Source organism: Ruditapes philippinarum, unplaced genomic scaffold (genome assembly GCF_026571515.1).
Source record: "Ruditapes philippinarum isolate M1 unplaced genomic scaffold, ASM2657151v2 ctg1944_1_1_1_1, whole genome shotgun sequence".
NCBI classification, from domain to species: Eukaryota; Metazoa; Mollusca; class Bivalvia; order Venerida; family Veneridae; genus Ruditapes; species Ruditapes philippinarum.
Window position 1 is genome coordinate 102939 of NW_026856005.1, and position 12352 is coordinate 115290.

At 29.6% G+C, this 12352-nt stretch overlaps 1 protein-coding gene across 2 annotated transcripts; it reads right to left on the bottom strand.

The window, feature by feature from the left end:
- Positions 1–1569: 1569 nt before the first annotated feature.
- LOC132745097 (uncharacterized) lies at positions 1570–10932 on the bottom strand. 2 transcript variants are annotated; one of them, XM_060733924.1, is made up of 2 exons: positions 10519–10932; positions 1570–6512 (listed from the first exon to the last, which is right to left on the bottom strand). In XM_060733924.1, the coding sequence occupies exons 1-2, from the start codon at positions 10619–10621 to the stop codon at positions 5566–5568; spliced, it is 1050 nt and encodes a 349-aa protein (XP_060589907.1). In that variant the 5' UTR covers positions 10622–10932; the 3' UTR covers positions 1570–5565. The 2 variants fall into 2 exon arrangements, with proteins under 2 accessions (XP_060589907.1, XP_060589906.1); XM_060733923.1 differs by lacking the exon at positions 10519–10932 and adding an exon at positions 8829–9646.
- Between the last annotated feature and the right edge of the window lie 1420 nt (positions 10933–12352).

The window sequence follows — 12352 nt, forward strand, 5'->3', positions numbered from 1 at the left end:
TTACCTATATCTTGAACTCTCTCAATATGTATTGCACACTTTACATATAACCTTTAGCTCAGTGTGGGCCATTTAGGTCGTACCAGTGTCCCCTTTGTAATTTGAACTCAATATCTCCGCCCATTGACAGGTTTCAAAAGAGTAATTATCGTAGTTAACAATGGTTGTTTATGTGAATCACGGCCTATTTGCCAGTTTCGGGTCCAAACGACCTTGCCCTACATTCCAACCTTTACACCAGCAGGCACGAAAATGTTCACCCACATTTAAGTTTATAATACGTGCGACATAATTAATGTATTGTAGTAGACAATACCTAAAATAATGTGTATATGCATTTTAATTTACATTTAAAATTCTTCATCAATTATAAAAATATATTATTAGTGATATAGACTTTATCTACTTTTGTTTGATACTCACAGTTCATTTGAATTAAGAGAAAATGCCATTTAAACAAAAAACAACAAGGGATCTCCCACCTTCAAAGCAAAGTACAATACTGCAGAGCTTCCATAAATGGAAGTTTTGGAGTCATTTACTCCTGATTTTGGATTATGACTTCCGAAAAATAGCCATTTTCCTTCTTTACCAATATATTGTGACTTCTGTTGTTAGACATTTTGCAGTCTCTGACTGGAAAATCAAAAAATAATAGTTTGAAATGAAAAAAGTCAGTAAAACTGGTTGAGAATAATACTGATTGTATTGGACTCGTACACAGCTGCAAACCTATATCAGACTCGACTAGCGCTCGTCCAATATAGTTTTGACAGTTGTGTACTAGTGTGATAGAAATTATGTATTGTATTCAACAATGTATAACAACCTTATATTATATGAACTCAAAATTTAACTTAAACTGAAAAAGTCGTCTTTATATCGTGCAATTTCTTCGTGAATTTCCGTAATGGGGAATCCTAAAAGAAAAACTTTTAGTTACTATTTACTCAGCGATTATTTCTACATTTATGGTAATAAAATTTAATAAAAAGATTGTCCAATATCATAAATATTTCTCAAATAAAGAAAATAAAAAAAATAATATCAATTTATTCCGTATGCCTAGAACATTACGACATGAAATGATCAAACTAGTTACTAACTGTCATGTGTTGCTGTTGAGATCGAAATATCCCTCCCCAGGCTACCCGCTCACTGGGCAGTAACAAGGCTTGAATATTCTATTATATTCTTCCATGTTTTGAATGATTCACCCTAATGAATTGTTGAATTTTTTTTTCATGGAAATCAATGTAATTTCATCCGAAACTTTTTTATTTGACAGAAGCGTATAAATTTACAATTTCATTTATAACGGTGAAATAAGGTCAACCTAGGCAAGCAATTTCATTTATACAAATGCGTTAAAACGACGTCCTTTCAAAGCATGCGATTTATCTGGTAACCACAACAACAAATATTTCCGGATTGGAATTATAAAGATAATATAAAAGGCCAAGTTCCCGACGGAATGTTGTTCTATATATGAGTCAAAATGCAAATGAGGGGTTTAATTTTGCTTGTATATGATACAAATTAGGCAAAGAATAAAACGAACTGTTTTCATTTTTATAACATTTTTATTAATATATCTTATCACAGTCATAATAAAATTTCTTTAAAAAAATGAATATATTTGCATAAGTTATTTCTCTAAACATATAAATAAACAACAAATATGTTTTGCATTAGGCTTCACAATGTGGCATTAAGCTATCTTTTCGGACTAGAAAAAGGCATAATATGTAATGTAAGACATAAATTTTCTATCAATGCATCTACGTACTTGTCTGACTAAAAACGTGCTTTACATTTAAAGCCATGTGGTATGACAAAAACATGAGCATGCGTAAAATTACATATGCTTACATATTTAAAGAGACTTTTTATTAATGAACTAAATTCATGTCATGGTATGTATTTAACTAAGGTTTAGAAAGAAGTTGACGTTCAGAATTGACTGCCTAATGATGTACATGAAACATGTTTTATAAAGCGGAATACGCGCATTTGTCGATGCGCGTCCAAACCAGAATTGATTGTCTTACATTGTACTTATTGCATGTCATAGCATGTGTTTTACTAAGAAACTTAAAACACAAATATCAATGCACGTACAAAAATGACTGCTTAAAAATGTACTAAAATGCAGTTATGCGTTTTATTCAGAAACATTAAAAAACAAATATCGATCGCGTATAAAAATGGCTGCCTAACAATGTACTTAAATGCATGTCATAGCATGTGCTTTTTTAAGAATCTTTAAAACACAAATATCGATGCACGTACATAATTGACCGCCTACTAAAATGCATGACATGACATGTGTTTTATTCAGAAAAACAAATATCGATGCACGTACAAAATTGTACAAATATGGATACACGTATAAAATTGACTCCCAACAATGTACTAAAATGCATGTCATAGCATGTGTTTTACTAAGAAACTTAAAAACACAAATATCGATGCACGTACAAGATTGACTGCCTAAAAAGATACTAAAATGCAGAGATGAGTTTTATTCAGAAACCTAAAAAACGAATATCGTTCGCGTACAGAAATGACTGCATAACAATTTACTAAAATGCATGTCATAGCATGTGTTTTACTAAGAATCTTAAAAAACACAAAATCGCTTCACGTACAAAATTGACTGCCTAAAAATGTACTAAAATGCAGATATGAGTTTTATTCAGAAACTTAAAACAACGAATATCGTTCGCGTACAGAAATGGCTGCATAACAATGTACTAAAATGCATGTCATAGCATGTGTTTTACTAAGAATCTTAAAAAACACAAAATCGATGCACGTACAAAATTGGCTGCCTAAAAATGTACTTAAATGCAGAGATGATTTTTATTCAGAAACTTAAAAAAACGAATATCGTTCGCGTACAGAAATGGCTGCATTACAATGTACTTAAATGCATGTCATAGCATGTGTTTTACTAAGAAACTTAAAAAACACAAAATCGATGCACGTACAAAATTGGCTGCCTAAAAATGTACTAAAATGCAGAGATGAGTTTAATTCAGAAACTTAAAAGAACGAATATCGATCGCGTACAGAAATGGCTGCATAACAATGTACTAAAATGCATGTCATAGCATGTGTTTTACTAAGAAACTTAAAAAACACAAATATCGATGCACGTACATTGAAATTTAAATTTAAATCGACTGCCTTACAATATACTAAAATGCTTGACATGTGTTTCATTCAGAAGCTAAAAACACAAATATCGGTGCACGTACAAAATTGAGTCACAATAATGCACTAAAATGCATGTCATAGCATGTGTTTTACAAAGAAACTTCAAAAATAAATATCTTATGCACGTACAAAATTGACTGCCTAACAATGTACTAACATACATGACATGTGTTTCATAAAATAAATATGGTTGCACGTGTAAAATTGACTACCAAACAATAAACTAAAATGTCATAGCATGTGTTTCACAGAAACAAATTTCGAATGCACTTACAAAGTTGACTGCCTAACAATGTACTAAAATGCAAAACATGACATGGGTTTTATTCAGACACTTAAAAACACAAATATCGATGCCAGTACAAAATTGACAGCCTAACAATGTACTAAAATGCTTGTCATAGCATGTCTTTTACTAAGAAAACTAAAAGAAAAAAACAAAACAAATATAGATGCACGTAGAAAAGTGACTATCAAACAATGTATTAAAATGCATACCATGACAGGAGTTTTACTAACAAACTTAAAAAACAAATGTCGATGCATGTGCAAAATTGACAGGCTAACAATGCACTATATTGCATGTCATAGTATGTGTTTTACTAAGAAACTTTTTAAAAAATTGATGCACGTACAGAATTGGCTACCTAACAATGTACGTATTTGTATGACATGTGTTTTATTCAGAAACTTAAAAACACAAATATCGATGCAAGTACAGGGTTGACTCCCCAACAAAGTACTAAAATGCATGTCATAGCATGTGTTTAACTAGAAACTTAAAAAATAAATATCGAATGCACGTATAAAATTGACTGCCTATCAATGTACTAAAATGCATGTCATAGCATGTGTTTAACTAGAAACTTAAAACACAAATATCGATGCACGTACATAATTGTCTGCCTAACAATATTCAAAAATGCATGGCATGTGTATCTTTAAGAAACTTAAAGAAACAAATACCGATGCACGTATAACATTGACTGCCTAACAATGTACTAAAATGCATGATATGTGTTTTATTCAGAAACTTAAAACTCAAAAATCAATGCAAATACAGAATTGACTCCTAAACAATGTACAAAAATGCCTTTCATAGCATGTGTTTTACTAAGAATCTTAAAAAAATCGAATGAACGTACAAAATTGACTGCCTAACAATGTACTAAAATGCATGATATGTGTTTTATTCAGAAACTTAAAAACTAAAAAATCAATGCACATACAAAATTGACTCCCAAGCAATGTACAAAAATGCATGTCATAGCATGTGTTTTACTTAGAAACTTAAAAAAACAAATATCGATGCACGTACAAAATTGACTCTCCAACAATGTACTAAAATGCATGTAATTGCATATGTTTTACTAAGAATCTTAAAAAAAGAAATATCGAATGTATGTACTTAATTGAGTGCCTAGCAATGTACTCAAATGCATGGCATGTGTATTTTTAGGAACCTTAAGAAACAAATATCGAATGCACGTACAAAATTGACTGCCAAACAATGTACTAAAATGCATGATATGTGTTTTATTCAGAAACTTAAAACTCAAAAATCAAAGCACATTCAGAATTGAGAGCCCAACAATGTACAAAAATGCATGTCATAGCATGTGTTTTACTTAGAAACCTAAAAAACACAAATATCGATGCACGTACAAAATTGACTCTCCAACAATGTACTAAAATGCATGTCATAGCATGTGTTTAACTTAGAAACTTAAAAAACACAAATATCGATGCACGTACAAATGGACTCCCCAACAATGTACTAAAATGCATGTCATAGCATGTATTTTACTAAGAAACTTAAAAAAAAAACAAATATCTAATGCACTCAAACAATGAACTTAAATGAAGGACATGGCATTTGATTTACTAAGAAACTTTATTAACAAATGCCGATGCACGTACAGAAATGGCTGTCTAAAATTATACATGTTTACATGATAGGGCATGGTATTATCATACATGTATCCTCAATATCGTCATTATGGAATAGAATGATGAAAAATCTACTTTTAATATGTTCTAAAATTTGGCATGAATATTTTGTTGAGCAAGTAAAAGTAAAATTAAACTTTTGATATAAAAAACTAAGATAAAAAGATATATACATGTATATGGCAGTAAATTACTTAATGAATATATTTTTTGGATTATTTATATTATTTCAAAAACATTACTTTGCTAAGTTCTATTTTATTCAAAATTATTTCCTACCATTTCCTTTATCAAAATCACTAACTGAGTGAGATCTACAGTGCTCCTTCATTTCTTTTCTAAACATAAATGTGTGTTTATCAACTAATACGTGTACATGTATTTGATTACACTTTATTGTGAAAAATCCACGTTCACAATATGTGTTATTTTGATCTTAACAAAATAATTTATTATTTTTTCAAATCGACGTAATTTGTAAGAATCATAAGTAAAGGCAAAGATAGAGTTTTCACGTCTTTTGTTCAATTCAATACATCCTCTCTTCTGTAAGAACGAAAGATCAAAGAAGTCCTGACAAAGCGGATATACAGAGTAGACATTTGTAGGGAAATATTTCGAATTTGAAACAAACACTGCGTTCATATGTGTATCTGGAAGTTCGCCCCTATAAATAAACGGTGAATTACACGAGAATTGGTCGTCTTTATATACTAAATTATAATATGATTGTAGATTATTATATATCATATATTGACCAGTTAGAAAATGGGCTCCAATTGCATCATTTATATCTATCATAGGTTGATATAGCGGTATATTATCAATAATCTGCTTTAAAAACGGATGTTTAGATCTACAAAATATCACATTGTCAGAAAGAACATATGGTCTTTTTTCTTTTACTGAAACAAGTTCAAACGAACGTGCTGGAAGTACGCATGCGTATTTGTAAGTTATCCTTTTTAATGATCTTAGACATTTTACTTTCATGTCACTGAAGGCACCGCCGAACTCGTAAAGTAGTACATATCGAATTATGCTTGATCTGATTTCAAAATTTGCATAAGCATCCCAAGTCGGGATTAGTGATGGGTGTCTATCAGCTATAAGCTGTCGAGATGTTTCTTCTGTCCAAAACGAATACTTCCAGCTAGGATTGTAAAATAAGAAACTTTTTATATTTGTCACATATGATATTGGTATATTTAGATTTGTGTTGTACTGATGTAAAATGTGTGGTATTCTTGGAGTTATTGTCGCCACGGTCTGGAAATCTTCGTGCAGCTCCGGTTCAAATGGCGGATATTTGTCCGTCCTCACCCAGGTTGGAATTTCCACTGTAAAAAAATAACTGACTTAAATAAGAAAATTTACGGCATTTTTAACTTATTCGTCTGTTTCTATGATTATTATTTAATATGGGGTAAAAAGTTCACTGACAAAGGCAAGTAAATATTGAGTCTTTTGAAGGTTTCACTTGTGACACTACACCTAAAATACTTGTCTTTCAAGTAAATACTTCACTTTGTTAATATTTGTGGAATTCTATCTTTATTTGCTCTCCAGGTTTTGTTAAAGCAATGTTTTATTTATATTTTGTATTTTCCATGAATTTACAAACAGTCGAATGAAAATGTCATAGTGGAAATTGTCATTTTTAAAGAGAAATGTATTGCAACTACAAGGCTCATACGAGGTTTTTTCCAGTTTTGTTTGTTCTTTTGCTAATACTTTATAGATCAAAAGTCATAAGTTCTGAAACTATATCTCATGAGTTATTTTTCACATTAACAAACATGAAATATTTTGACAATATATTAACAATAATAATTGTGAGAAATGACTTAAAAGTTAAAGGCATTGCTACGTTTTTCACTCAAATCTGGTTAGAAAAGGCACAAAAATATGACTTATCAATATATTTCTGAGCATGTTGCTTATTATTTCTTGCATATCACTCTGTTTAAAGTGTCCCTGCTGATCTCTGTACGAAATTCATTACTTTTTTTTTTAGTTTTTTGATTTCTGCACTTTAGTCGAGTTCCTTTAAAACAAGTTAGATTAATTATTATGTGACAACTTATTTGAGATTATTCTATCTTATTAACAAACGCATTGAAGTTTTAAAAATATGTTTTTTATTATTTACGTCCACGACTGAACGCATCTATGTAAATAAAGAAATATGTGGTTAATAATATAAGATAAACTAGCGGTGAAAGGCGATGGGATGGTGATAAATCACAAATATATTTCCGGAATATAATTTAATGCATGTGAAACATGAAAAGATGTTTTGAATGCATTCAAATTAGTTGCATAATAAAGTTATAGAAAATGTATTTATTTATTTTTTACGGATATACCGTTCAAGTGATTTGAATATTGTGTTGAAAGAAACCATTTTGATGGTGTTTTATTGCTAATTTGAATTTCTCTCAGATATCCTACGTATTTAAATTTCTGTCATGCACGAACCTGTTCAATGCAAAACATCAATAAAAAAACAGGAAAAAAACGTAATAATAATAATATAAATAATAGTTATAGTAATAATAATGATGATGATGATGATGATAATGATGAAATACACTAAGCAGAAGAGGAGCAATCTTACACAAAAAATTTGTAATAAAACTATTCACTAACTTACATTCAAATATTTTCTCGGAAACAAATCCAAATTGATTGTAGAATAATATGCAGTAACATGTTTATAATAGAGTATAACCAGGATACCCATTTTACCTCGCGGTTGACCATGACAAGTTCACCTATTATACACGCCTTTTAAAGCCCCTTTCACCCCCCCCCCCTTTTGTTGTCTCAAATGGTGAAAAAATGCCTTGTTTAGGCCCCCAACACTTGTTTTTTTTGAGAAATGTTGTTTAAAAAGTTACCACTTTTTAGGCACCGCCCTCTATCCAAAAGATGCATCAGGGGGTTGCCAGAAGGGGGATATGTCCCCTTCTGTTTGTGGGTTTGAAAGGGGCGGCAGCCCCCCTCATCGCCAAGAAAATTTTGGACTTGTGAGAGGCTAAAAATGACCCCAGGTCGATCATAAGGTAATGTGTAATCAACGCTGAAAAGCCTTTGACTCTATCTCAGTCCATTGAGGAGTTGCAGCACTTTGAAGGAAAAAATCAATGCAAAATAGTGATTTTTTGGCAATTTTGAGATGTCCCCTCGTTGCCATGGTAACAGAAAATATAAAACTGAGCATGCTGTTACAAAGGAAATGGTCCAGTCAACATTTGTGCCAAGTTTTATTAGTATTAAAGTAGTCTTTATAGTTTTAAAGCAATCTGAACTTGTAACGGGAGACTTTTCATTCAAAAAAAATTTAGCACAAAATTGCTCATGCAGTAAAAGGTTAATATAAAGTATAACAGTGATCGAGGATTTATCTGTCAACTGTTGTAGGACACGACATGAATGCACTATGAACCTTTGCTTCTTCACAATCATCATATTTACATCCAGACTTTAAACATTTTTACTACTAGTATTTGAAATCTTAAACAGGCAAAAAATAAATAGGTAAATAAAAAAAGATAAATAAAATGAATAAATAAATGAATAAAATATAATTCTTATAGACTAGTAAAGCATAATTTGATGTCACACTTGATAAAATAAAATAAAATATTTACCTATGTAGCTCTCGAATAAATTTCCACTTAGGATCAAGATAAAGACAATAAAGCTCAGAAATTGTATTAAACGGTAATTCCTTTTACAAAAGCGTTTAAACATATTGAAATTTATAAACAACAGACAGCAAATATATAGCACAGTTTAAAGCAATTGAATTTGTTACCAAATATACGAAAAACATAGCATAAAATACATAATACGTTATAGCAAAAAAATGATCTTTTTTCTTTAAAAACATGCATTTCTTATATTTCAAACTTGTTCACATGTATATAATCCATTGCCATATAAATAAATTGTCTGCATAGTATACATGTATAGTAGAGCTGTCATGTCATGTGAAATTTCAGTAAATGAGTTCAACAAGAAATGGTTATAAAGCGAGCCTCTTATGATTTTAAGTTCCCTGCTGATGTGATCTATGTAAGAAATTCATTTTTTTAAAGCTTTTGACTTCTGGATCTCTGTGGAGTTAAGTAAGCTAAATTTTAAATTATGTGACAACTTATTTGAAATTATTCTATCACGTTACCAAACGCATTGAAGTTTTTTTTATTATTTACTGTATGTGACTCATGAAAAGATGTTTTGAACGTATTCATATTAGTCGCATAAAAAAGTAATAGAAAACATATTAATTTATTTTTTTTACGGATATACTGTTCATGTGATTTGAATATAGTGTTGAAAGAAACCATTTTGATAATCTTATATTGCTAATTTGAATTTCTCTTAGATATCCTACGCATTTAAATTTCTGATTTCTGTCATTGCACGAAAACTATCAATCAAAAACAGGAAAAAGAAACTTTAAAATTATTAACAAAGTCAAAAAGTCAAAGTCAAAATTTTATTTGCAATTCGGCAGATATCTGCCTTTGGCAATACAAACATAAATATACATATGGCAAACACACAATAATAAATCTAACAAAAGCAAACATTCATTGAATGAACATCATACATAATAATGCATATATTGTGTTAAGACTATTTTTGGTATATCGACAATTTAATACCAATCATAGCAAAGATCTAAGATTTTTTTAATATTTATTTTATAATTAACAATGATGATGATAATGATGATAATGATGATTATGATGAGGATGATGATGATGATGATGACGATTATAATGATGATGACGACGACGACGACAACGACGACGATGATAATTAGGATGATGATGATGATGATGATGACGACGATGATGATAATGACGACGACGACGACGATGACGATGATAATGATGATGATGATGATAAAATACACTAAGCAAAAGAGGAGCAATCTTACCAAAGATTTGTTATCAAACTAAACACTAACTTACTTTCAAATATTTTCTCGGAAACAAATCCAAATTGATTATAAAATAATAACAGTAACATGTTTATATGTTTAATGAATGAATAAATGAATGAATGAATGAATGAATGAATAAATGAATAAATGAATAAATGAATGAATGAATGAATGAATGAATAAATGAATGAATGAATGAATAAAAATTTAAAAAATAAATATAATAAAATAAATAAATGAATAAATAAATAATATAAAAAATATAAATAAATTATATAAAAAATATTAATTATTCATTAGTTTATTAACTATAGAATTATTACATACTAGGTAAGCATAATGTGATGTCACAATTGGTAAAATAAAATAAAAACAATATTTACCTATGTAGCTCTCGAATAAATTTTCACTTATGATCAAGATAAAGACAATAAAGCTCAGAAATTGTATTAAACGGTAATTCCTTTTACAAAAGCGTTTAAACATATTGAAATTATTTTTGTTTGTTTCATTATTTTGATATTTCAAATTGCCTATATCTGAACGGATTAAGTTGATCACCAATTACTATGTGTGTTAAACTGACGCAAATGTTTATCCGTTAAACTAAAAATACAACAATTATTTGAACGCGCGTTCCGATTTAATGTTAAACTATAGTACACAATACGTCTATATGCATGTAAATGATAAACTTAGAGAAAATATATGAAACACGAACAAATAATTCTGTTTTAATGATAGAAAAATTTAGGATATGTATAGTTTATTGTTTGTTTGACCAAAGTGATTCGTAACTGCCCCAGACAGTTCTTATGGCTGTCGTAAAAGAAGGAAGGCAAAACGTTTATATTTCTTTTATTGCGTGACCATAAAAGGAAGATTAAATATATTTAGATTTTAACATTTTAAACACAATACCATCAAACAAAATGATATAACATTAACTCATTTCAATGATATCAGTTTTCTTTAGCAATGTTTTCTTCTTTTTTTTCTTCTTTTTTTTTCTTCACTTTGATCAAGAACATTGTGCAATATATTGTTTTATCTTATTCGAATATATGGATAAATTTTAACAAACAGGTTATAAAAATGTTTTTGAAGTTATGAATGTCAACTGACTAATTTGTTGATATAAAAGAAGTTTCGTTTAAAACTGCTACATTTATCTCATCAATATTTTTTTTGCTTAAGAAAAGCTGCAGATTAAACTTGATAAAATAGTGCAAAAAGTTTTTTTAAAAGGCACAATATGCTTTAGAAGCAAATATTTTTTTCCTCTTTAATAAGGGAACATATGAATTTAATAACGTTTAGATAATGGTTTAAGAGCATGTTAGATGCTTGTTACATGAAAAAAGTAGCAAAAAATGTAAAATGATTCGTTACAAAAGAAGCATTATGTAAACAAAGTAGAATTTTCAGATACAAAACACCGTACCTACTGCCGAAGGGCAACAGATGAAGAAAACGGTTAAGGTAATTGGCCAATGAGTAACTTTTGGGAAAATATAAAAGTACACCAAGAATATAAAACTTTTGAGAAATAAATAAAAAAAACAATTCTAGGACGCAATGGATCTTAAAATTTAAAGTGAAAAGTTACTCCAAGAATAAAATTAAAACTAATGATTTTATTTCTAGTATTGGTCAATATGTTTGAATATGTAAAAATGTAATCAAAGGTGAAAATATTGATCTTTGTATTATTTTCTTTGTACTTTTTTCTAAATACCTATGAGTATTTTAATTTATAATGTAATCACCGAGGACCAAACGTATGCATGCACTATATATGTTTATATAAACAAAATTGATGAGAATTTTTGTTGCAGACATATACATGTAGCAACTTACTAAAAAACAACTTGTTACGATACAACGGATTAATGTAATTTTCTTGTAAGGGTGCCTGCAATAACGACGTGTTCAATTTAAGGCATATTATGCACAAGAAACGGATATTCCTTCTTCTAAAAGGACAAGCATGAGTTTTAATAATGGTTTTGGAGCATGAGAAAAGCTTTCATTTGAAGAAAGTTGCGCCGGCTGTGAAATATGTAGAATAATTTGTCATAAAATATAGCAAAATTAAACAAAGTAATATCTTGACTTCCATACATAATACTTAATCACTGTAACTGTTTTAATTGCAAAAAAGCAACAGAAGCAAAAGATGGGTCAAGTAGTTGGCAAATTAGTAACGTTTTGGAA